We start from the raw sequence: 27,952 nt of genomic DNA, 5'->3' as shown, positions 1-27,952 counted from the left end.
GCAGTCACATATTAACGCGAAACGCGCGTCGGGGTATATATCCAGGACCTGGACGGACGGTTACAGACACTTATGGGTAAATAATTCCTTTGGTAATACTGTTTAAGCACTTTACGTATGTTGAACGTTGCGGGAATCAGGACACGGTATGTTGCCGGTTCAGTGATGGTTTACTATGCAGATATTTATGCCTTTTTGTACAACGGAACTAGGTGCTACTGTGCACACGTAAATTAATCCTCAAGTACCGCAACAATATATGTCTTATTGTTCCGCCCAGTGGCTCCTGGTATACTAGATGCACTTTGAATGCAGTCACTTATCACTTATTTCTGCACAAATATATATTATTGCATATGATAATTTTATTTATGGATTCTAAATAAAACATATTCTTATATTTTTGTATTTTCTCTACCATTTTTTCCGACTCTTGTTTCTCCTGTGCTTGGTAAACCTTCCCATATTGTTTGTATTTGATCTAGATTTTAGACACAGCTGACTGTGAACAGCCAACATCTTTTGCAACATTGCTTGATGATTTACCCTCTTTTAAGAGTTTGATAATCATCTCCTTTGTTTCAATTGACATCTCTCCTGTTGGAGCCATGATTCATGTCAGCCCACTTGGTGCAACAGTTCTCCAAGGCGTGATCACTCCTTTTTAGATCCAGAATAACAAGCAGATCTAATTTGATGCAGGTGTTAGTTTTGGGAATTGAAATTTAGAGGGTGATTCCATAATTTTTTCCTACATCATTGAGTAAGTCCATAATTTTTCCCCTCTGCTTGTTCTAAAAAAGTAACCATTACTGACTAAAACATTTTTTGTTCTTGATTTCTTTTACTGTTTCTTAAAGCCAGAAAGTTGCCATTTGAAATAACTTTAGTTTGGTGCCATGTCTGTGATCTGCTTTTTCTCTACAAAATTAAACAACTGAATGAACATCCTCCAAGGCTGGTGATTCCATAATTTTTGCCAGGGGTTGTAGCAGCAGGGGTAACTATGCCCCGGCACTGACTGACAGCCAGCCCTAATGATGATAATAAATTAGTACACCCAAACAGGTTTGTCCGAAAACTTCTAGTTTCCTTTCATAATCTGCTTTTTCTCTGAGCCACCATACAGAAAAATACTCCGAACGGTTGTTTGTGATCGATTGCAAACAAGATTTGTTAATTTACACACACAAAAAAAATCAATTTTCCTAAATTAATGGTGCTAAAATAAGTACACCACAATGACAGTCTTAGGAGCAAAGCTAAAGTTTAGACTACAAAATTCTAAACAAGAATTCAACCACAGGTTAGTCTAATTTTTCACTTAACAGGTGTCCACTAGTCAGTTGACTATAAAAGAACCTTACTTAAGAAAGTAAACCCCTTCCTATTTCATGCTGTCAGCAATGGCACCACATGGAAGAGAAATGTCACAAGGAATATCAGCAAAGCTATACTTGCCCCATATAGTGCCCCACAGTATTATGACTCCACATAGTGCTCCAGAGTATAATAGCTCCAAATAGTGCCCCACAGTATAATGGCCCCATATAGTGCTCAACAGTATAATGGCCCCATATAGTGCACCACACTATAATGTTTCCCACAGTATAATGGTCCCATATAATACCCCACAGTATAATGTGCTTCAATGCAATAGTGCATTTAAATAACATAGGGTTCTAAGTAAACACTGTCTTTGATCATAAAAGCCATCTCGCCATCGGCAAGGTGACCCTGTTCGGGATGGTCCTACACTGTCTAGTATTAAAAACCTTACCATTTATTACAGTTTACCTCTATGTGTATAAGGGCAGCCAAAGAACTGGGTCCCAAATTGTGGACAACAGCTATGAAAAACTAAATTAAATATTCAGCTGAAGGAAGGGAGGCCATGCCCTGGCTTGCACAAAATGCAAAAATACTAATGAAAAACACAAAAAATCAAGCTTGGGTTTAAGTTGGTATATATGCAGCACGTAAACGCATTGTCACGGGTTCTCCGCAACAAAGAGGAGCCAGAAGACCGCAGTATCTGATTGCTCCTACTCCTGCACTGAAAAGAAGCACTTCACCTTTTTAAATGGTGTTAACTTCTTTTGGCAGAACAGGAGTTAATCGGCCATGTTGGGAACTCTGGGAGTTTGCTCTCTCACCTGAGCTCGGTTAGCCACTCCCATCCCCTTTATAATCTGGGTTCTGATTGAAACCCACTGTCAGAGCTAGCTTATGCTGCATGGCTTGGAGGAAAGGTGGTTATATAAGGAATTTGGAAGAGTTATCTGTGACTGTTGTGTGGGTTTGTAAGTGTGATAATTCCCTTCCCTCCTCTTGCTTTGGTTTCTCATCATCCTCCACTCCCCTGTGCATTCCTCTGTTATATGTGAGTAAATATTTGTATGCCTCGTATTTTCAGCTATCCTTGTTCGTGTTGCGTTGTTCGTCGGGTTGGTGTACTGCGGTGCATGGTAGCACTCCTCTTCACTGGGTGGGGGAAGAGAACATATGGGGGCTGATTCAGGAGAAAAGGCAAGGGTGGAAGCCCCAGCATCTCCACCTTCAGAAATATCCTGAGTAGAGTTGAGCGACTTTTACTTTTTTCAGATCGAGTCGGGTTTCGCGAAACCCGACTTTGTAAAGTCGGGTTGGGTGAAATCGGCCGATTATTGCGAAAAGTCGGGGGCCGACTGAAACACGAATCCCAATGCAAGTCAATGGGGAATCAAAGTCGGCAGTGAGTGGAGGACAGGAAAACACCTACAGTGCCCATTTTAATGCAAAAAACATCAATTCTTATTACTGAAGCTTGTCAATCTTAATTTACTTTATAATAGTTAGGCATTGAAAACTGGGGGTCATTTGGCTAAAGTTGTGGGGGGGTAGGGCTGGCTCAAGTTTTTCATGGGCCCAGGAAACGCGGAATACGTCACGGCGGTGGAGCAGGGAGAGGTAAGTATTTCAACTTTGCAAGTGCTGTGATCCTGAGCAAGCAGGGGGGGCCCACTCGTTGGCATTGGCACTGGCACAGGGACCCTCATAGTATGGCGGTGTGTTTGACGGCGGGTGGCGCCTCCCACCGGCAGAGACACTTTTGCGTACTATGAGGGGCCCTGTGCCAGTGACGTCGCCAATGAGTATGCCCCCCCACCTGATGAAGGAACCTGCACTTTCATCTGCACCTTTCCTCTTTGTCCCCTTGTAAGGTGGTATAGTATGCGGGAAGGGGAACCTGACTTTCAGCAGGGTCAGATTCTGGCTGTGTATAGTGCAAGGGGAATGTAGTGGTCTGGGTCAATGTACCAGCAGACTCATCTAGCAGTTGCTGGGCAATGGGCAGGATGAGGAGGAAACACAGATATAGGCCCAAATAATAAAGTGGGCTAAATGCAGTTCAAATGTGGTAACAGGACTAAACAGGTGGCATTGTTTTGTTCAGTGGAGGAAAACTGTAATGAGTGGCAGACACAGTTAGTAGGCCCAAATAATAAAGTAGGCTAAATGCAGTTCAAAATTGGTAACAGGACTAAACAGGCGGCATTGCTTTGTTCAGTGGAGGACAACTGTAATGAGTGGCAGACACAGTTAGTAGGCCCAAATAATAAAGTAGCCTAAATGCAGTTCAAAATTGGTAACAGGACTAAACAGGCGGCATTGCTTTGTTCAGTGGAGGACAACTGTAATGAGTGGCAGGCACAGTTAGTAGGCCCAAATAATAAAGTAGGCTAAATGCAGTTCAAAATTGGTAACAGGACTAAACAGGCGGCATTGTTTTGTTCAGTGGAGGACAATTGTAATCAGTGGCAGACACAGTTAGTAAGCCCAAATAATAAAGTAGGCTAAATGCAGTTCAAAATTGGTAACAGGACTAAACAGGCGGCATTGCTTTGTTCAGTGGAGGACAACTGTAATGAGTGGCACAGTTAGTAGGCCCAAATAATAAAGTAGCCTAAATGCAGTTCAAAATTGGTAACAGGACTAAACAGGCGGCATTGCTTTGTTCAGTGGAGGACAACTGTAATGAGTGGCAGACACAGTTAGTAGACCCAAATAATAAAGTAGCCTAATTGCAGTTCAAAATTGGTAACAGGACTAAACAGGCGGCATTGCTTTGTTCAGTGGAGGACAACTGTAATGAGTGGCAGACACAGTTAGTAGGCCGAAATAATAAAGTGGGCTAAATGTCTGCCAAAAAATTGTTCATAAATAAACAGGTGGCATAGCTAGGTACAGGGGTGGGCTCCTTTGCTGAGTAGCAGAGTGGTAGTAGGCGCAAATTATTAACTGGTCTAAATGGAGGCCAGGGCCCCTGTATATTTTAACTATCATCTATCATTTCAACAAATTGGTATTGGCAGTGCCATTGAAGGATTTAACAGCACAGACTACACAGTGGTGGAGCAGGGAGAGGTAAGTATTGCAAGTGGTAGAGCACTGTATGAGTTGGGGGGAACACTCTCTCGTGGGCGGCGGTACTGGCACAGGGCCCCTCATATTACGACCGTGTGTCTGACGTTGGTTGTGCACCACCACCGTCAGAGACACTTCATTGTACTATGAGGGACCCTGTGCCAGTGCCGTCGCCCAAGAGTGGGCACACCCACCTGTCCAGGCAAACGGCACTCGCACGGGTGCTTACTCCAGGTGGTGACCACGGCCCTGTGGGGGGAGTCAGCCCATTTAGGGAGGTATAAAAATGGCCTATGGTGGACATTCAGCAGCTGCAAATGGAGGAATTGGAGAAGTCAGTAAGAGGAGGCCAAAAGCAAGACATTTTTCAGGCAAGCTACGTGTCAGCAGGGGAAGGTGGGGCCAAATAATTTGAAATCCATGATTGGTTCATTTTAATGAAGGTTAGATCATCAACATTTTGGGTAGCCAGACGTGTCCTTTTTTCGGTCAGTATTGAACCAGCAGCACTGAAGACTCTTTCTGATAGCACACTAGCAGCAGGGCAAGCGAGCTCCTGTAATGCATATTCTGCCAATTCAGGCCAGGTGTCTATTTTAGATGCTCAGTAATCAAAGGGGAATGACCTGTGAGGGAGAACATCGATAAGGGAGGAAAAGTAGTTCGTAACCATACTGGACAAATGCTGTCTCCTTTCACTTCGAATCGATGCAGCAGTACCTGTCGTGTCAGCGGTCATTGCGAAATCACTCCACAACCTGGTCATAAAACCCCTCTGTCCAACGCCACTTCGGATTTGTGCACCTCTAACACCTCTGCCATGTTGCCCCCTACAGCTCGTGTGAGAACCATCACCGCCGCTGTGTGCTGGGAATGCCTGAACCAAACGGTCTACAAGAGTTGCTTGTTTGGTAGCCAATATTTGCTCAAGGTTTTCATGTGACATGATATTTTGTAATTTTCCTTTTATGTCGTGGATCCAGGAGGCAGGCCAACCAGTAATCGTCATCGGTCATCATTTTGATAATGCGGGGGTCCTTTTTGAGGATACGCAAGGCATAATCCGCCATGTGGGCCAATGTTCCAGGTGTCAATTCACTTCCAATTCCACCAGACTTCCTCATTTTTTGGATAATCTAACCAAAATAACAACAGTTATATGGTACTGTAAAACAATGTAGAAGGTGTATATAAACTTGTTGAGAATTTAAATCTCCCTTTTTTTGGGGGGGAGACTGAACCAAAACTCAGGCCCAGTGTATAAAACAACACAATGTACGTGGCAGAAAGTGGCTGGCTGATATACGACAAACTAACAGGACTGAAGTATATCCACTTTGTGAGAATTTGAATCTCACTTTTTTTGGGGAGACTGAACCAAAACTCAGGCCCAGTGTATAAAACAACACAATGTAAGTGGCAGAAAGTGGCTGGAAGATATATGAAAAAATACAAGGACTGTAGTACAATTTCAATCTCCCTACAATGATCTCAGGACAAGTATGGCAGCAATAAAAAGGACTGCTGCACACTTTAAAAGTGTGGACAAATAAACAAGATAACTGCAGAAAGGAGCAACAGGATTTTTGCTTCTAAAAAAGCAGTTGGTTTGCACAGCAGCGTGCAAACAGCAATGCAGCTATCAGGGAGCCTTATAAGGCAGCCTAATAAGCTACAGAGCTGATGCACAAAAATATACCCTCCACTGTCCCTGCAAAAAAAGGTGGTGTTGGACAGTGGAAATCGCTACAGCACAAGCGGTTTGGGGGTTAATCTTCCCTCCCTAACTATATCCCTTCTTCTGATGAAGCTGCAGCAACCTCTCCCTATGCTAAGATCGGCAGAAGTAAGATGGCGGTCGGCGTGCACGCCCCTTTATAGCCCCTGTGACGCCGCAGAAAGCAAGCCAATCCCTGTCATGCCCTTCTCTAAGATGGTGGGGACCGAGACCTATATCATCACGCTGCCCACACTCTGCGTCCTCCTTCATTGGCTGAAAAATGGCGCTAAAAGCGTCATACGAAACGCGTCTTTGGCGCGCAGATCGCCGACCGCATAGCCGATCCCACACTAGGATCGGGTCGGGTTTCATGAAACCCGACTTTGCCGAAAGTCGGCGATTTTTTTAATTTGTCCGATCCGTTTCGCTCAACCCTAATCCTGAGGAATAGCGTGAGCTAAGGCACCCCCTTGTGTTAGCGACAAGGAAAGAGCCCCTGGTCCTCGGTCACCCGACAGCTGAGTCTTGACAAGCATGTTCACATTGGCTATTAAACAAACAAATCCTACAGGAAACAAAATTATCATGTACCCCGCTGTAACTATGTACATAAATAAAAAAAACAATAGTGAATTTAAATAACATAGCATTCTTATTGAACCCAATAAGTTTATCTTAGCTCTCACCAGACCACAGATTGGAATAAACACCGTGAGCACTACCAGAGGAGGTGCCAGAGTAGGTTCCCACAACATAAATCAGTATATGTAAGAAACTCCTCACTCAACTTTATAACATCTGAAACGTACTTTCTTTTTTGGACTATAGTACATTAAAGTACATTTCAGATGTCAAAGTTGAGTGCCGAGTTTCTTATATAAACTCATCAGACCACAGGACATGGTTGCAGTAATCAATGTCCTTACTCTGCTTGTCTTCACCAAAGCGTTTGCGGGAATGACAGCCATGTAGTGTGCAGCATATGGTCTGAGCACTGACAGGCTGACTCCCCAGCCCTTTAACCTCTGCAGCAATGCTGTCAGCACCCATGAGTCTATTTTGAAAAGACAAACTCTGGATATTACGCAGAGCACGTACACTTAACTTCTTGGTCAACCATGGCGAGACCAGTTCTTTGTGGAAACTGTCTTGTTTCACCACTGTATGGTCTTGGCCACCGTGTTGCAGCTAAGTTTCAGGGTGTTGGCAATCTTCTTATGGCCTTAGCCATCTTGATGTAGAGCACTAATTCTTTTTTTTAGATTGTCATAGCTTTCTTTGCCATAAGGTACCATGTTGAACTTTCAATAATTCACTGTAGAGCTCCATACTTTATCATAATAAACTAAAATATAACCTTTATTTTCTTCAGTAAAAATGTTTGATTTGTTATATTTGATATTTTGGTGGTGGTTGTGCGTTTATTCACTTTTTGATATAAAAAAACATTTTATATCAAAAAGTGAATAAATGCACAACCACCACCAAAATATTAAATAGACGCTAATAGAGATACCATGGGGAGGTGCCGAGCCCTGTTCTACTACTGAACCAACACATCATAAAAAGCAGACTCCCCCAAAAAATGAAAAAAAGTGCAGTAAAAAGATGAAAAAATGGATGCGTATAATACATTAAATGAGGTATTGGTTACTATTTTGGCCAAAATGGATAAGCTCGCAACCCAACGTGAAGGGTCCTCATTAACTTGCGAGTCCTGTGCTAATATCAAAATTTTTTTATCATTTTTTTGCAGGGTGCGGCAGGGCCCCTTTATGTTGGCTTGGTTTTTGTGTGGTGCATTTATATATAGTGCTGGACGGCCTGCCTGCTAATTCTATGGGCGTGATCAATAGGTTGTCCAGACACTGTGCATCACACCTATCTGTGTGAATAGTGTCTTATGCAAGCCTTACCTGTGTGCATTTTTGCTACTAGGCAGCCAACCCTTCTATTATTTAGGTGAGTGGGTGGTTGTTCTCATCAGTAGCTTGCACCTGTGCTGCTCCAGCCTTTATCAGTGGGGGCCTGCTGCACCCTGCTAGTGCATTTGTCACTTGACAAGGTTTTGGTGAGCCTGCTTTTTATGATGTGTTTTTTTGAGTTTCTCTATGTTAGCTGCTCTACTACTGAACCACCCTGCCTATCAGTGGAGGTTGACACTCTATACCTGCACAGTGGCACCCCCACTCCTCAGCGGCTCACCCTGCTGGCCCTATGAGGCCCTGCGTGGGACAGGGGAGCAAAAGAGTCATAACAATGAGGGATGGGAAGTTTGTATGTCTGAGGGTATATCAAAGAAATATGTTAATATATAAGATGTGTGAAGCAACTGAGACCTTATGGAACCCAATAGTCCATGGGAACAAAGATATGTGTCGACATACGTGTCCTGGCGTTTAGTATCACCAAGGAAGGAGGGGAATGTCTGGGTGTAAGGATGTCACATAATATGCCCCTATAGGTATTCTTCCATGCCTACCAGCGGAGGTTGGCACCCTTGAATGACGAGAATGGTGCCCCGCTCGTCGGCGGTTGTTCCTTCTATACCTCACTAACGTGTCAGAAGGTAGAATAATCACACAAAGAATAGCAAATAAAGTGCTTAGTGCCTTACCAAAGTAGAAGCAGTAGTAATGATAGTACCTAAAACCCTCTTATATTGCATATTTCAGTAGAGAAAAAATAAACATCAATGGTAGTATAATGATTATGGAGAAGGATTCCAATGTGGGTATCCAAAATAAAACTTGTGAGTCAGTTGGTTATAGAGAGGTCTAAAGGGCTATAAAAATTAGAATTACGCAAAAATAATTACTGAACCCACTTTAATAGGGGAATACAGTATGCCCTTTATGACGAAAACAACCATGGGGAGTGGGAAATTCCACCCAAGAAAATGACACCAGTCTGTACAGCAACTCAAATGTTTTTAGCAACCCATGGATAAATAATACACAGTCATAATAGAGACACAAGGAACAATCTATAACACCATAGCACTCCCCTATTAAAGTGGGTTCAGTAATCATTATACTACTTTTTTTTCTACTGAACTATGCAATATATGAGGGTTTTAGGTACTATCATTACTACTGATTTTACTTTGGTAAGACACTAAGCACTTTATTTGCTATTCTTTGTGTAACCATTCTGCCCTTTGACACGTTTCATACACTGTATAACAATACATCTATGCATGTTTTTTTTCAATATCTGACATGAAATCAGAATAAACCTTTCCCGTTTTAGGTCACTTAGGATTACCACAGTTATTAATATTTGCCAAATGCCAGGATAATGAGAGAGACAATGTTTTAAGGCATTTTTCTTACTTCAAAGTCAAAAGTTTACATACACTAAGATTACTATGCCTTTAAACAATTCTGGACTGCCCATATGATTTTTGGCAACATCTGCGTTAATTAGAGACACACCTGTGGATGTATTTTAATGCACATCTGAAACACACTGCTTCTTTGTGTAGCATCATGGAAAAGTCTAAAGAAATCAGCCAAGATATCAGGAAGAGAATTGTGGACTTGCACAAGTCTGGCTCATCCTTGGGTACAATTTCAAGATACCTGAAGATGCCTCATTCATCTGTACAAATAATTATATGAATTACATACAAGATGGGAATGTCCAGCCGTTATACCACTCAGGAAGGAGACAGGTTCTGTGTCCCAGAGATGGATGTGCTTTGGTCCAACATGTGCATATCAACTGAAGGACAACAGCAAAAGACCTTGTGAAGATGATGGCGGAAGCTGGTAAGACTGTGTCAATATCCACAGTGAAATAAGTACTGTATCAACATGGGCTGAAAGCCCACTCTGCCAGGAAGAAGACAGTGCTCCAAAAGAAACATAAAACAGTAAGATTATCATTTGCAAATGCACACAGGAACAAAGACCTTAATTTTTAGAGCCATGCCCTGTGGTCTGATGAAACTAAAATTGAACATTTTGGGCATAATGATCATCATTACGTTTGGAGGAAAAAGGGAGAAGCTTGGAAGCCTAAGAACACCATCCCAACTGTGAAACACAGGGGTGGCTGCATCATGTTGTGGGGTTGTTTTGCTGCGGGGCGGACTGGTGCTCTTCACAATATAGATGGCATCATGAGAAAAGAAGATTATGGGGCAATACTGAAGCAACATCTCAAAACATCAGCTAGGAATTTAAAGCTTGGGTAGAATTTGGTCTTCCAAATGGACAATGACCCGAAGCATGCTGCCAAAATGGTAACAAAGTGGCTTGAGGACAACAAAGTCAATGTTTTGGAGTGGTCATCACAAAGCCCTGATCTCAATCTTATTGAAAATTTATGGGCAGAGCTGAAAAGGCAGGTGCGAGAAAGGAGACCTACACACCTGGATAAGTGACACCAGTTTTGTCAGAAGGAATGGGCCCAAATTCCAATCAACTATTGTGAGAAGTGTTATGCTGTAAGAATCAGGCTGCACTCAGATGTCACCCGAGTGCAGTCCTATTTAAGTGTGACGATTCAAAGAGGGAAAACGGAGAGTGGACCTTCTAGACCGCGATGACGAACCCCTCACGGACGAGCTGACCAGATAGACCGCCCCCTATACAGGGAGAGTTAGGGGCAGGCCCGTGAGGGACTATCGCCACGGAAGCTGGAGGACCAGGACGGGAGAAGACCAAGAAGAGGCGGAGATAGTAGGACCACAGGAAAGGTGAGTACTGCAGAGAAACAGGACTGATGGGTAAAACAGGACTGATGGGTAAACTGCAGCAGTACAGGGACTGGCGGAGGAACTGAGGAAACGCAGAGGCTAGCAGGATACAGGAAAGACAGGATAAACCCAAAGTCAGAGGGAAAAAAAACACACAGAGACTAAGAGCGGCCAGGAACACCTGAAGGAACAAATGATAACCAGGCACAGAGGGACGGCAGGAAGCAGTTTAAATACCTAAAGGCAGGGTAGCACTTCCGGGTAACAGACCTCCAGAACCATAGAGAGGACAATAAGGAGGACCGACTTCCAGGTACTAGTCCTCCAGGACCATAGAGGAGACGAAGAGGAGCGCCAACAGAAGATCAGAAGTGCACACGCTCAGCACTGAACCTGGTATGCGCGCGCGCACGAGAAGCAGAGGCCGGGAGCGAGCGAGGAGGCGGCAGTAGCGGTAAGATAAGAAGTTTGTGGAAGGATATCCCAAACGTTTGACCCAAGTCATTTAGTTTAAGGGCAATGGTACCAAATACTAATGAAAAGTATGTAAACTTTTGACTTTTCAGTAAGTAATAAAATACCTTAACCCCTTTCTACCATTGGATGTACTATTCTGTCCATGTGGGGTGGGCCCTACTTCCCAAGGACGGAATAGTATATCCAGAGCGATCAGCCGCGCTCACGGGGGGAGCGCGGCCAATCGCGGCCGGGTGTCAGCTGACTATCGCAGCTGACATCCGGCACTATGTGCCAGGAGCGGTCATTTACAGCCCCCGGCACATTAACCCCCGGCACACTACGATCAAACATGATCGCAGTGTTCCAGCGGTATAGGGAAGCATCGTGCAGGGAGGGGGCTCCCTGCGTGCTTCCCTGAGGCCCTCGGAGCAACACGATGTGATCGCGTTGCTGCGAGGGTCTCTTACCTCCTCCTGCCTGCAGGTCCGGATCCAAAATGGCCACGGGGCTGCATCCGGGTCCTGCAGGGAGGTGGCTTACAAGCGCCTGCTTAGAGCAGGCGCGGGGAAGCCTCCCTGCTGTGCATGTCAGATCGCTGATCTGACACCGTGCACAGCAAAGTGTCAGATCAGCGATCTGTCACTTTACTCTGATGTCCCCCCTGGGGCAAAGTAAAAAAGTAAAAAAAAATAAAAATTACGTGTGTGAAAAAAAAATAATAATTCCTAAATAAATAATAATAAAAAAATATATATTGTTCCAATAAATACATTCCTTTATCTAAATAAGTAAAAAAAAACAATAAAAGTACACATATTTAGTATCGCCGCGTCCGTAACAACCCGACCTATAAAACTGTCCCACTAGTTAACCCCTTCAGTGAACACCGTAAAAAAAAAAAAAAAAAGGCAAAAAACAACGCTTTATTATCATACTGCCGAACAAAAAGTGGAATAACACGCGATCAAAAAGACGGATATAAATAACCATGGTACCGCTGAAAATCTCATCTTGTCCCACAAAAAACGAGCTGCCATACAGCATCATCAGCGAAAAAATAAGAAAGTTATAGTCCTCAGAATAAAGCGATGCAAAAAATTATTTTTTCTATAAAAGTTTTTATCGTATAAAAGCGCCAAAACATAAAAAAATGATATAAATGAGGCATCGCTGTAATCGTACTGACCCGAAGAATAAAACTGCTTTATCCATTTTACCAAACGCGGAACGGTATAAACGCTCCCCCCAAAAGAAATTCATGAATAGCTGGTTTTTGGTCATTCTGCCTCACAAAAATCGGAATAAAAAGCGATAAAAAAGTCACGTGCCCGAAAATGTTACCAATAAAAATGTCAACTCGTCCCGCAAAAAACAAGACCTCACATGACTCTGTGGACCAAAATATGGAAAAATTATAGCTCTCAAAATGTGGTAACGCAAAAAATATTTTTTGCAATAAAAAGCGTCTTTTAGTGTGACGGCTCCCAATCATAAAAATCCGCGAAAAACCCCGCTATAAATGCAGCGCCCCAGAGTCCTGGTCGTTGCAGTACTGTGGCTCCGCCACTATGGGGAGGTATGGTGCGTCTGATGGCACTGAAGGGGTTCATCTGATCAGGTATCACAGACACCAATACATTTCATAGTCGGGCCCCCGGGGGGAGCTAAGGGTTCTATTCACTAGGCCACTCCCCACCATAGTGGGTAAACTGGGGGTCAGGCAGGAAGTTAGATCAGAAAGCTGACTGGGTTGGAACCAGGCAACACCTTGTGGCAGAGGGTGTTGTGGGGGAAGATACAGTAGGGTCTCTGTCAGGGGTGGGATCCTGATAGAGGCTTGGCAACTTGAACGAACGTAACGGGACCGTGCCTGCTCAGGATAGCGGCGGTGCCCAAGGAAGGATTAGAAGCGAGATACATTGTGCTGAGTGAGAAACGAGATCAAGCAAAAGGAGAAATACCAGTAGGAGTCGTGCTGTAAGACCGAAGCAACATCCTACTGAGGCGCACTACCGGTGGCCGGAACGCCGAGGGAGTATCATAACATTCAGCTTCAAGCAATACTCCAAACAGCGGCAGGACAGTCAGTCTAAGGCGGGCTGTCTAACTTAATCACCTATGCAGTCTTGGGGGGCAACTTGTGGAGAGGGGCGACTCTAGGGTCCCGGAAGAGCTCCGAGCCTACCCGTCAAACGGGTGCCGTCCCAACCAGAACACCAGGGAGGGACGGAGGATTAGCAGAACATCATCTAATCGAGTTGTGAGGGAACTTTAGAAACAGACACAACAGTTGTGGGGACTTTCTGTAAGCACAGCAGGGAAGGACCACAACACATAGCGCTAGCAGGAAGGCACAGATTTCCACCTGCTAAGAGAACTCTGGAGGTGCCATTGGGCCGGCCGGACTTGCGCAGCCTGGTTATCCGGATTCCGGACTGAGGACCCAGAGATCTTCAGTAAAGAGGTAAAGAGACTGCAACCTGGTGTCCTCGTTATTTACTGCACCGCACCACTACAGCTCCATTATCATCATCTATCCACATCATTTACTGTGCGCCCCTCGGCAGGGTCACGGACCGGGGCCTAGCCACCGTGACAACCCCAGAGCAGAGACTCAGAGGCCCGGTACCGGGTACCCCTCGGCCCTGCGGCGGTGGGGGCGCTGCATAAATAGTAAATCAAACCCCCCTTCATCACCCCCTTAGTTAGGGAAAAATTAAAAAAATGTATTTATTTCCATTTTCCCATTAGGGTTAGGGCTAGGGCTAGGGTTAGGGCTACAGTTGGGGTTAGGGTTTGGATTACATTTACGGTTGGGAATAGGGTTGGGATTAGGGTTAGGGGTGTGTCTGGGTTAGAGGTGTGGTTAAGGTTACCATTGGGATTAGGGTTAGGGGTGTGTTGGGATTAGGGTTTCAGTTATAATTGGGGGGGTTTCCTCTGGTTAGGCACATCAGGGGCTCTCCAAACGCGACATGGCGTCTGATCTCAATTCCAGCCAATTCTGCATTGAAAAAGTAAAACAGTGCTCCTTCCCTTCCGACCTCTCCTGTGCGCCCAAACAAAGGTTTACCCCAACATATGGGGTATCAGTATACTCAGGACACATTGGACAACAACTTTTGGGGTCCAATTTCTCCTGTTACCCTTGGGAAAATACAAAACTGGGGGCTAAAAAATAATTTTTGTGGAAAAAAAAGGATTTTTTATTTTCACGGCTCTGAGTTATAAACTGTAGTGAAACACTTGGGGGTTCAAAGTTCTCACAACACATCTAGATAAGTTCCTTGGGGGGTCTAGTTTCCAATATGGGGTCACTTGTGGGGGGTTTCTACTGTTTAGGTACATTAGGGGCTCTGCAAATGCAATGTGACCATTCCATCTAAGATTGCATTCCAAATGGCGCTCCTTCTCTTCCGAGCTCTCCCATGCGCCCAAACGGAGGTTCCCCCCACATATGGGGTATCAGTGTACTCAGGACAAATTGTACAACAAGTTCTGGGGTCCAATTTCTCCTGTTACCCTTGGGAAAATACAAAACTGGGGGTTAAAAAATAATTTTTGTTGGACATTTTTTATTTTATTTTCATGGCTCTGCGTTATAAACTGTAGTGAAACACTTGGAGGTTCAAAGCTCTCACAGCACATCTAGATGAGTTCCTTAGGGGGTCTACTTTCCAAAATGGTGTCACTTGTGGGGGGTTTCAATGTTTAGGCACATCAGTGGCTCTCCAAACGCAACATGGCGTCCCATCTCAATTCCAGTCAATTTTGCATTGAAAAGTCAAATGGCGCTCCTTCCCTTCCGAGCTCTGCCATGCGGCCGAACAGTGGTTTACCCCCACATATGGGGTATCAGCATACTCAGGACAAATTGTACAACAGCTTTTGGGGTCCAATTTCTTCTCTTACCCTTAGGAAAATAAAAAATTGGGGGCAAAAAGATAATTTTTGTGAAAAAATATGATTTTTTATTTTTACGGCTCTGCATTATAAACTTCTGTGAAGTACTTGGTGGGTCAAAGTGCTCACCACACATCTAGATAAGCTCCTTAGGGGGTCTTGTTTCCAAAATGGTGTCACTTGTGGGGGGTTTCAATGTTTAGGCACATCAGTGGCTCTCCAAACGCAACAGGGCGTCCCATCTCAATTCCTGTCAATTTTGCATTGAAAAGTCAAATGGCGCTCCTTCCCTTCCGAGCTCTACCATGCGCCCAAACAGTGATTTACCCCCACATATGGGGTATCGGCGTAGTGAGGACAAATTGCACAACAACATTTCAGGTCCATTTTCTCCTCTTACCCTTGGTAAAATAATAGAAATTGGAGCTGAAGTAAATTTTTTGTGAAAAAAAGTTAAATGTTCATTTTTATTTAAACATTCCAAAAATTCCTGTGAAACACCTGAAGGGTTAATAAACCTCTTGAATGTGGTTTTGAGCACCTTGAGGGGTGCAGTTTTTAGAATGGTGTCACACTTGGTTATTTTCTATCATATAGACCCCTCAAAATGACTTCAAATGAGATGTGGTTCCTAAAAAAAAGTGGTGTTGTAAAAATGAGAAATTGCTGGTCAACTTTTAACCCTTATAACTCCCTAACAAAAAAAAAATTTTGGTTCCAAAATTGTGCGGATGTAAAGTAGACATGTGGGAAATGTTACTTATTAAGTATTTTGTGTGACATATCTCTGTGATTTAATTGCATAAAAATTCAAAGTTGGAAAATTGCAAAATTTTCAAAATTTTCACCAAACTTTGTTTTTTTTCACAAATAAACGCAGGTAATATGAAAGAAATGTTACCACTATCATGAAGCCCAATATGTCACGAAAAAATAATGTCAGAATCACCGGGATCCGTTGAAGCGTTCCAGGGTTATAACCTCATAAAAGGACAGTGGTCAGAATTGTAAAAATTGGCCCGGTCATTAACGTGCAAACCACTCTTGGGGGTTATTGGGTTAAAACATTCTCTCTCTCATTATTCTGGCTTTTGGCAAATGTTAATAATTATGATAATCCTAATTGACATAAAACGGGAAAGGTTTATTCTGATTTCATGTCAGATTTTGAGAAAAACATGCATATGTGTCTTTTTATACAGTGTATGTAAACTTGTAGTTTCAACTGTATATTTTGTTGGGCAGCTTCTATCTTCATTTTAAATTGCTTTGACTTTTCTATCCTAAAGCTCAGACATCTTTTTTTAACCTTTGTGATTTTGTTTTAAAACCATGCCATTTTAAATCACTTACATCATATTTCACACAGCTAACTTATGAAAACAAACATATGTTGGATTTCCATCTTGATGGAGTTTTATTATCCTTTCATTTCATATATCATCTGTTCTTGGGGCCATATTGTTTTTCAATTACCCAAGTTCAGCAGCTTTCACCCCTAATTCCAAAAACGTTGGGCTGAGTAAAATGTCAAGAAAAAAAATTTAATGGTTTGGAAAACTCTTATAGTCATATTTTATTCACATGAAAACAAGGAACACAGATCAGAAGTTAAACATTTTCCATTTAATTTGAACAAAAACAAAACTATAATTTCTCTGGAAGATTTTTACAAGAGCTATAGCAGCCATTGTTCTTTTACCCTTAGTTCTTACAATTGCACCCACATGTTTTGCAATCTGAGTTTGAAACACATAAATTTACATTATTTTCACTGTAGACTGCACCTTATACTAAATCCGAAGCAACCCTTATAAAATGTTTGGCACAACTTGTTCAGTAGTATCATAGATCTTTAGATTTTTGTAGTATTTATACATTTGCCCACATTGCTCGCATATTAAGACTGTTTTTGTCCACATTTTTGCTAATCCAGTAGAAGTCATAGATCAAAGTCTGAGGACATTACTGTTAAATATTGATAGGAAGCATGTATACTTCATGGTCTCATTGTTCAGATTAGCAACATAATACCAGACACACTTACAGGCGCTTCCTGAGTGAGTATCTGCTGGAAAATGATTTTATAACCTGTACAATATATCTCCACTGATAGAAGAACAGGCTATATGATTTACATGAATCACACCTTGCATGAACAGGAGTCACAGCTTATATTTAGCTATTTTACTCACTTATATAGCTCCATTATAGGACTTTACAGACATCATCATCGCTGTCCTCATTGGGGCTCTCAATAAAAATTACCTATTACTATGTCTTTGTAGTGTGGGGTGAAACCCATGGACACATAGGAGGTAGATACAAACTCATTTGCAGATGTTGTCTTTGGTGGGACTTAAACCCAGGTCCCCAGCGCTGCAAGGATGCAGTGCTAACCACTGAGCCACCATGCTGCGCTCAATATTTACAGAACTCAAATCCTCCTGCTAGAATTGAAGCCATGATTATCAATAGTATGCCTAGATTGTGCCCAACACACATGATAATGGTGTCCCCCTATGTGGTGCTTTCCATACTTGAGGAATGCCCCCTTTTGTAGGTAAGTCCCAATTTAGCTAAAATGCCTTTTAGTCGCATTGCCCTACACATATTTATAGTGCCTTCTGACTAAAAGCCCATAGTAAACGGACTTAAATTAGTACTCACCTAACCCGTTTCCCATGATAAACCTGCCCTGTCAGCAGCACTGCACAGATGGATACGATAATGTAACGGCAGCACACCACCACTCAGCTATAAAGTGCCACACAGAGTGAATGGCGGGGACGATAGGTTCATTCTCCACCGCACTGTTCAACTGTATTCTTGGGACAGCTCAACATTGCTTTTAATAAATTAAACATTGGGGTAGAGTACTGTGCTACTCCAATACTATAGGCTTACACATATTCTGTGGTCACTAACGCCAATGTAACGGTATATGGGTGCTTAGAAGGTGTGTAAACTCAAAATTTCAATATGGAAAGCTATTGTAGACCTAATGTGCACAATTTAGAAAAACCAGCACCACACAAAACCAACATACCTTTCTCTATATTGGGTAATTCCTCTCCTTTATTCAAGCAAAGTTATGACATGGATGGAGGGGAAGCAGATCACCGTGTGGATGATGGCTGTTTTCGATACAGCCTACGCTTCAACAGGTCCAGGTACACGGACCCTCTGAAGCAAAGGCTGTAAACGAAACGACTGTCGTCCACACTGTGATTCACATCCATGTCATAACTTTGAATAAAGGAGCGTTTTTATTCAATACGGAGTGCCGTCCATTCACATCTGCACCTGGATATTGTAGACCTAACCTGTACAAACTGTTTTCTAGGAAATGCACAAAGTGGAACTAAGTGACCCTCCATTTGGCCTGGAAAATGAGTTTAATACACTGCTCACTCCTGATGCCATCCGTTTTCTGGCTCAGCTTACTTCTACATTCAATAATGATGTTGACAAGGTGAGCAATTTTCACTGTTACTACCACATAGAATGTATGATACATATTACATATGTATGTCTCTTTAGTTCAATGTATAAACTATTTATACAAAAATATTAGAATAATGTACTTGTTACTGTATGTTATTTTGTCTATGGTGAGGTCATAGTACAGATTGCACAATAATCCTTATAACACACATCTCGGCTGCTGCAGGTCCTCTTTTTTAATCGTGAATAGGGATAGGCGGACCCGTGGATGTTCAGATCCATTGGGTTCGGACAAACTTTATAAAGAAAGTTTACTTCGGGTACCAGAACAATAACCACTTAATCCCAAACCCCATTCAAGTAAGTGGGGGCCCGAACATCAGGCGGTTCCCACGCTCTCACACACATGAAACACCGGCTCTGACCGGCAGTAACCTTACTGAAGTCACCACCGATCAGAGCCACTGGGTATCGCAGACCGATGCGGGTTTCCATGCTGTCACACAGAGGACCAAAAGCCTATGGGCACTGAACCCCTATTCCCCACAGCACTGTTACATACAGTGTATCATATGCAATCGGGCTGAAGAAGGTCCTTTTGACCGAAACATCACTTTTTTGGATTGCTTTGCTAATAAATATGATATTATTTTTCTGCAACTCGATGAGTGCTGGATTCTTTCTTCATTGGGTATACAGTATAGTGTGCATCCTATCCTGGCACCGTAATTTTATACAGAGTGATGTACATCATATCTATATGTCACACAGAGGTCAGCATGTGAGTAAGCGGCTGTGACCAGTGACAAAAGCTTACTGCCGGTCAGGCGGCACCTGAAGGCTACTACTCTCATCACCATGCACCTAGTCTCGCTGATGGCAGCGACAGCAGGTGATGCTGGTGAGAGTATTCACCAGCAGGCGCCTGTGCATAGTAATAAATATGTCAGTCAGACATATTAGCGCAGTGTATGTGAAGCTAACTGTACATGTATTTAGCTAATAGATAAAGAAATAAAATTAAAAAAAATGGAGTGGGTGCCAGTTATTTTTAATACCTAACTGAGGAAAAGCAGAAAGTTGGGGGCTGGTGTTATTCTGTGAAGGGGGCAATAAACAGGCTATTAATATCAGTTCACAGCTGTCTGCGCATCCTTTACTGATTATTAAAAAGGGGGGACCCCAACAGAAAATGACTTGACCTGTTTCCCTCTATTTCTCGTAACCAACAAAGGCTAAGCACACAGCTGCAGGCTGATATTAATAGGCTGGGAAGGGACCATGGATATAGGCCCTCGCCAAGACTTGTAACAACACCAGCTCTCAGCCTCCCCAGAAATAGGACATCCATTAGATGCTCCAATTCTTGCGCTTAGCCTTGGCTCTTCCCACTTGCCCTGGTGCATTGGTAAGCGGGGTAATGGTTTTGGGGTAGATGTCAGCTGTGTAATGTCCGCTAACATCCAGCCCAGGGATGAGTAATGGAGAGGCATCTTTAAGAAATTTCTCACGCTGCAAGCGGTGACGTCAGTAAGGCTATCGCAGTTCATCGGCTATGAACTGCGATAATCTTACTGACGTCAGTGCTCTTCGCAGCAGCCGGATTCACACACTACAGTCAGTGTCTTCCGGCAACCATACTGAGCGGTCACATTACTGATGTCAACACTCAGCACTGCATTTGGATGTAGCGGAGTCGGAGATTGTTGTGGGGCATGGGATGGATTTACGGTGGATGCCTTTGGATTATTTTATTTTTCAAAGGTAATAAATAGGTAAAAGAGGGTCAGGGAGTGCTTTTTACAATTAAATGACTTTTCTCTGTGTTTGTTTATTGCTTTTGACTATGGGGTTAGTAATGGGGGTGTCTTATAGACGCCTCTCCCTTACTAACCCCTGGGCTTGATATCAGCGGACATTACACAGCTGAAATCAACCCCAAAATATTATCTCGCTTGACAACGCACCAGGGCAAGTGGAAGAGTCAGGCAAAGTGTCAGAATTGACTCATTTAATGGATGTGCCTTTTCTGGGGTGGCTGTGAGTTGCTATGTTTAGGCTGGGGAGGGCCAAATATCCATGGACCTTTCTGAGAATACCAGCTCCCAGCCGTCTGCTTTATCTTGGCTGATTATCAAAACTAGGGGAAACCCCACTCTGATTTTAATTATCTAAATAATTTAAAAAAAATGGCAGGTGGACCCCTGCATTTTTGATAACCAGCCAAAATAAAGCAGATAGCTGAGTGCTGCAGCCCACAGTTGTCATCCTTTCAACACGCTTTTGTTCGGGCTGCCAAATCTGAACAGTAACACAGCTCTCTGTGAAGAGTCCTTGATTGGGGTCTATGCACGGACACTTGGCGTCCAGTACAGACCCCAAATTTTACCATTCGGGTTCGCCCAACCCTAATCGTGAGATGTTGACATGTGAAGCATTCTCTTCCTCTTAAAAACAAGAAACTGCAGTAGCTGATATGTGATTGTTGTCCTCACTTCTAAGCATTTTGTTGTCTTCTCCTCCTGATGACGTTGGGTCCGGCAACCTATTTGAAGAGGTCCTTTGCTGCTTAACACTATGATGATTACTGCCTGCTTCCCTCTGTTCTCTTATACTACTGATATTCCTATTGTTCTTGACTCCTGAATGCTACACCTAGCACCTGTAATGCTACTTCTGTTTCTTAATCCTAGCTATTCTGGACTACACTTCTTCAACTTCTGAATAATACTGCTGGTTTTCGTAGTACTACTACTATACTCTAGCCCAGGGCTGGATAATTAATTTTTTTGAGGGGCCATATGAGAGACACGGACTGTTGTGGAGGGCCCAAGTAGGCTGAGATGAATTCTGCTCAATATTAACTTTAACATATTTATTATATATTAATTTTAACATTAAGTGATACAATTAATATGAAGTATTCTGATGAGTTGCTACAGCTAATACATATTACAGTAGGGCTGATTGTAGTACCGTATGTGTCTTACCATTACCAGCTAATCAAAACCATATACATTACTGCATTTTATAAAGTTTATAAATCCTATGATCCTGTTATTCAGCCCGTGTACCTTGATTAACAGCTCTCCTTCACACAGAATGATGTCCTCACACATCCCCCACACAGTGTGATATATCCACATCCCCCCACAGTTTGATGTCCCCACAACCCCACCCCACACAGTGTGATGTACCACAGACCCCCAAGCAGTATAATGTCTTCACAGATCCCCCTAAATAGTATGATGTCCCCACAGCCATCCCACACACAGCATCATGCCCCACACAGCTCCACAACTTGTTGTGATGGTCCCATAGCTCCCTAGACCTCACAGCTCCCCCCCACACACATTACAATGTTCCTCACAGCCGCCCTCCCCCACACACACACACACACAAATGGCCCCCAAAAGCACCCCACAGACAATTTGATGGTGCTCATAACCCTCCCCACATATTATAATGGGCCTCACAGACCTTCCTGAACACATGGTATGACAGTCCTGAAAGTGCCCCACGCATGGTATAATGGCCCCCACACATGGTATGATGGTTTCCAAGGCCCCTATACATAGTATTATGGTCCCCACAGTATGATCCCCCACTCAGCCCCTCTATAAAACTGATGATACCACACATAGCCACCCCTATATAGTGGCATCCCCCACACAGCCCCTCCTATATACAGTATGATCTCCCACACAGCTCTCTATACAGTATGAACCCACACATACAAACCCCCATCCCCTACATACAGTAGGTCTCAACACACATTCACACGTATAAAAAAACAAACAAACCAAATACTCACCTTGCTCTTGTCCTTCTAGTGCTCTCCTCTGGTTTTTGCTGTGTGCACTGAGGTTCTGTACAGAAGACGCGATGTAGTGATGTCATCACATCTGTTGTCTTCGTTGCACACGCTGAATGGTGTAAGAAGAAGCCAGAAGCTCCATCCTCCATCATTGTATTCCCTGCAATCTACATCCACAGGAAGCAGATAGCAATGACATCAGGACATGGGTGGGGGAGGCCCATGGGCCACTGTGTTCAGCCCTTCAACTGTCTCGGTCCGCACTTTGTCCTGTCTGCTAAAGTCTCATTCCTAATGCTATTGCATCAAAACTGCTCTCCTGGAACTGATCTTTAGCTCTATTCCTGGCTCCTATAGCACACACGCTATCGATCGGTGCTTATTATGGGGTCTACATGGAAATCCATACCCTGCTGTTGTTGATAGATTCCCTAGACCCTGAACCGTGGTGCAACTTGCATCAATCTGAGTTCACAATCTGATACATGATGGCAGTATCTGTAAGGAGTGACGTGAGTGGACATACATAATAGGCAGGGTGGTCCTTCTCAGATGCTGAACAGCCCACAGAAATTGAGCACATCATCATGGTTTCTGTTAGATTACTCGAAAGACAGGATTCCAACAGGAACACCGACATAGCCCCGACAGAAGCTTCCATTTCAATGAATCTGACAGACATTTTGGACCCTGTCTAGCCTCTCTCCTGGCAGTATTCATCTTTTGCAGACATGTACATAACGTGGTCTGCCACATTTTTGTGCATATCTGAAAACCACGAATGCTGCCAGGATGTAGGCCAGTGTCCGTCAACTTTACTGAGGTAAATGGCTCTTTCGGGTTCCCATTGGAATCCTAATTTTCATGGAATCTGACAGAAACCCTGAAAGAGTGCTCAACAGAGATCACTGCATGATTGAGAACCTAACCTTAGTCCTCTTATCATTTAAAGAATTCTGTAGAATATAATGTTTTTCATATATTTACAGATTTTGTGGAATCGAACATCACGAAAAGTTGAGCTTGACTTAAATAATAGTTATCCTGACTTTTCACCGGACACTGTCCATATTAGAAATGACACAACCTGGAGAGTAGCAGCTGTTCCCCACAGACTTCAGAACAGACACGTGGATATTGGGGATACTGCACCCTGCCACACAGAGCGTTTCCATAGAGCATTGATGTCCACAGCTCAAGGAATACAGGTATACAAGGGGCTAAAGGACCTGGTGTTACTGTATATATATATATATAAAGGGCTGGGTCTTGGAGGCTGAAATCTTTAACTCCTGAAATTTTTGGTGAATCTGCTTTGCTGTAGAGTACAGGTGTAAACTAAACATCTTATCCATATGAGATAAGACCAGCCAGATACTAACACAAGTTTTTTGATTGAGTAAATTGCTAGGTCACATGTGCAATAATAATTTAATAGTCCATTTAGGTAAGCAGATAATTAGCTAATGACAATCAGACATCAATTACCTCACAAACGAGCACAACGCTCATTCACCAGACAATTGGATCGTTTATGTCATAATGAAAATCATTGATATTTATAACCCATCATCCCAAGTAAGTCAAGAATATGTTGCCTTTAACATGATATCATAGGGGGGGGGGGCAGAAAGATCATATTAAAGGAGTATTTCCAGAATAGCATTATTTTCACAAATGGATTCCCCTCCAAGCGCTATTTATTCAGGCCATTAAATGAGCGTCATTTACAATACTGAAGTCATATGACGCTTGATTCCAGACCTCTTTACACCGGCTGAGGAAAAATGATGGGGACAGAACAATCACTAATACATCAGTCAGCCCCCATACAGTATCATGTTATCAGCAGCATATCTGCAGTTTTCACTGGATGATGTTTCCTCCCACGTTCCAAAGACATACTGATAGGGAATTTAGATTGTGAGCCCCAACGGGGACAGTGATGATAATGTGTGCAAAACTGTAAAGCGCTGCGGAATATGTTAGTGCTATATAAAAATAAAGATTATTATAATGGATTGCTGCAGAGGGGAAAAAGGAAAAAAAAATCTTTAAATCTTCAGCTTAGCGAGTGTGAACGTGCTGAGTGTCACCTGAGCGTAAGTGTGAACGGCGGTAAGTGTGACTTGTGATTCAGTGACTTTGGATTCAGGGAGTTTCCAAGGGAGGAATTACTGAATTGCTGTCTGTGTTTTATTAATACTTTGTATTTATTTTTATTTAACGCTTTTGTCTGGTGCAATCCCCATTAGGAAATGTGGTCCACTATTGTTAATGCCATCCGATGCACATCTTGCCACATGTATGCAGTCCTTGATCAGCCGGTCGAGGGTGCATACTACTGTGCAGTGAGCACGTTGAGCATTTGGAAGCCCAGATTCTGGATCTAAATGTGCAGCTGGCAACTCTGAGATCCATAGACAATATGGAGAGGAGTCTTCTGCTCACTGAGCAGACGCTCAATGGGATAGATGAGGGGGAATGGTAGGATGGAGCTGCTGGACAGTGAAGTAGCAAGCTGGGTGACAGTTAGGAAGCGGGGTAGAGGGAAGAGTGCCAGGGAGGCTAGTCCTGATCTGGTACACCCCAATAAGTTTGCTAAGTTGGCAGATGAGGGGGGTGCCAGTACAGGGGTAGCACTGCTGCAGCCTGGCATGTCCTCTGAAAGCCGGAGGAGTGACTGCTCCAGTAAGGAGGGAAATAGGAGAGCAGTACAGGCCAGACAGGTGCTGGTAGTGGGGGACTCAATTATTAGGGGAACGGATAGGGCAATCTGTCACAAAGACAGGGATCGTCGAACGGTGTGCTGCCTACCTGGCGCTCGAGTCCGACACATCGCTGATTGGGTGGACAGATTACTGGGAGGGGCAGGTGAGGACCCAGCGGTCATGGTGCACATTGGCACAAATTACAAAGTTAGAGGTAGGTGGAAGGTCCTTTAAGATGATTTCAGGGAATTAGGCTGCAAGCTAAAAGCAAGGACCTCCAACTTGGTATTTTCCGAAATACTGCCTGTACCACGTGCCACGCCAGAGAGGCAACGGGAGATTAGGGAGGTTAATAAGTGGCTCAAGAATTGGTGTAGGAAGGAGGGGTTTGGGTTCCTGCAGAACTGGGCCGACTTCTCAGTGGACTACAGGCTCTACGCTAGGGATGGGCTGCACCTCAATGGGGAAGGTGCAGCTGTGCTGGGGGAGAAAATGGCGAGAAGGTTGGAGGAGTGTTTAAACTAGGGATTGGGGGGGAGGGTATTCAATTTATAGGAGGGGAAGATAGGGCAGATAGAGACCTGGGCACAAATAAGGAAGTTGGGCATGGCGGTGGCATGGGGGGTGGGGTTAGAACAGTTAATAATTTAAGAAAGAATAGAGGTACAGAGAGGAACATCAAGTGCATGTATACTAATGCCAGAAGCCTCGCCAACGAAATGGACGAATTAGAATTAATGTTGTTGGAGCATAATTATGACATGGTGGGGATATCTGAAACATGGCTGGATGAGAGCCATGACTGGGCTGTTAACTTGCAGGGCTATAGCCTTTTCAGAAATGACCGTACAGATAAGCGAGGGGGAGGGGTGTGTCTGTATGTAAAATCGTCCTTAAAACCCATCCGGCGTGATAATATAGGTGAATTTAATGAAAATGTAGAGTCCCTGTGGGTGGAGATAAGGGGAGGGCGAAAAAATAATAAATTAGTGATAGGGGTTTGTTATAAATCTCCAAAAATAATGGAAGCAATGGAGAATATCCTCGTAAAGCAAATAGATGAAGCTGCGACTCAAGGAGAAGTCATTATTATGGGGGACTTCAACTACCCTGAAATAGATTGGGGAACAGAAACCTGCAGTTCCAGCAAAGGTAATCGGTTTTTGACAACTATGAGAGACAATTACCTTTTACAACTGGTTCAGGACCCAACAAGAAGGGGGGCACTGCTAGTGTGAAAGTAGCCTTAAGTGTCACCTGCTTAACCCAGCAGGAAGTACGGCAGCATGTAAAAATCACTAAAATTGACAAATCTCCGGGCTCGGATGGGATACACCCCCGAGTACTGCAGGAATTAAGTACAGTCATTGACAGACCATTATTTTTAATCTTTAAAGAGTCCATAATAACAGGGTCTGTACCACAGGACTGGCGTATAGCAAATGTGGTGCCAATATTCAAAAAGGGGACAAAAACTGAACTCGGTAATTATAGGCCAGTAAGCTTAACCTCTACTGTGGGTAAAATCCTGGAGGGCATTCTAAGGGATGCTATACTGGAGTATCTGAAGAGGAATAACCTCATGACCCAGTATCAGCACGGGTTTACTAGGGACCGTTCATGTCAGACTAATTTGATCAGCTTCTATGAAGAGGTAAGTTCCGGACTGGACCAAGGGAACCCAGTAGATGTAGTGTATATGGACTTTTCAAAAGCTTTTGATACGGTGCCACACAAAAGGTTGACACATAAAATGAGAATAATGGGGATGGGGGAAAATATGTGTAAGTGGGTTGAGAGCTGGCTCAGGGATAGGAAACAAAGGGTGGTTATTAATGGAGCACACTCGGCACACTCGGACTGGGTCGCGGTTAGCGGGGTACCACAGGGGTCAGTATTGGGCCCTCTTCTTTTTAACATTTATTAATGACCTTGTAGGGGCATTCAGAGTAGAATTTCAATATTTGCAGATGACACTAAACTCTGCATGGTAATCACTACAAGGGAGGACAATTTTATATTACAGGATGATTTATGTAAACTAGAAACTAGAAGCTTGAGCTGACAAATGGCAAATGAGCTTTAATGGGGATAAATGTAAGGTCATGCACTTGGGTAGAAGTAATAAGATGTATAACTATGTGCTTAATTCTAAAACGCTGGGCAAAACAGTCAATGAAAAAGACCTGGGTGTATGGGTGGATGACAAACTCATATTCAGTGGCCAGTGTCAGGCAGCTGCTACAAAGGCAAATAAAATAATGGGATGCATTAAAAGAGGAATAGATGCTCATGAGGAGAACATAATTTTACCTCTATACAAGTCACTAGTTCGACCACACTTAGAATACTGTGCACAGTTCTGGTCTCCGGTGTATAAGAAAGACATAGCTGAACTGGAGCGGGTGCAGAGAAGAGCGACCAAGGTTATTAGAGGACTGGGGGGTCTGCAATACCAAGATAGATTAATACACTTGGGGCTATTTAGTTTGGAAAAACGAAGACTAAGGGGTGATCTTATTTTAATGTATAAATATATGAGGGGACAGTACAAAGACCTTTCTGATGATCTTTTTATTCATAGACCTGAGACAGGGACAAGGGGGCATCCTCTACGTCTGTAGGAAAGAAGGTTTAAGCATAATAACAGACGCGGATTCTTTACTGTAAGAGCAGTGAGACTATGGAACTCTCTGCCGTATGATGTTGTAATGAGTGATTCGTTACTTAAATTTAAGAGGGGACTGGATACCTTTCTGGAAAAGTATAATGTTACAGAGTGT

General features: G+C 43.4%; 1 protein-coding gene across 3 annotated transcripts in view; it reads left to right on the top strand.

Moving 5' to 3' along the window:
* The first annotated feature begins 17,203 nt into the window (after positions 1-17,203).
* The window catches only part of LOC143790973 (malate synthase-like), a 50,883-nt gene continuing 40,134 nt past the window's right edge, over positions 17,204-27,952 (top strand). The window contains exons 1-3 of one of the 3 annotated variants that reach the window (XM_077279194.1): positions 17,204-17,254; positions 18,541-18,669; positions 23,448-23,666. In XM_077279194.1, the coding sequence (XP_077135309.1) occupies positions 18,544-18,669; positions 23,448-23,666 (345 nt within the window). In that variant the 5' untranslated portion in view covers positions 17,204-17,254; positions 18,541-18,543. Of the gene's footprint in view, positions 17,255-18,440; positions 18,670-23,447; positions 23,667-27,952 lie in introns of those variants that run through there. The other 2 variants (XM_077279196.1, XM_077279195.1) reach the window with 2 other exon arrangements.

Source organism: Ranitomeya variabilis, chromosome 1 (genome assembly GCF_051348905.1).
Source record: "Ranitomeya variabilis isolate aRanVar5 chromosome 1, aRanVar5.hap1, whole genome shotgun sequence".
NCBI classification, from domain to species: Eukaryota; Metazoa; Chordata; class Amphibia; order Anura; family Dendrobatidae; genus Ranitomeya; species Ranitomeya variabilis.
This window is presented reverse-complemented; position numbering and strand designations above follow the sequence as displayed.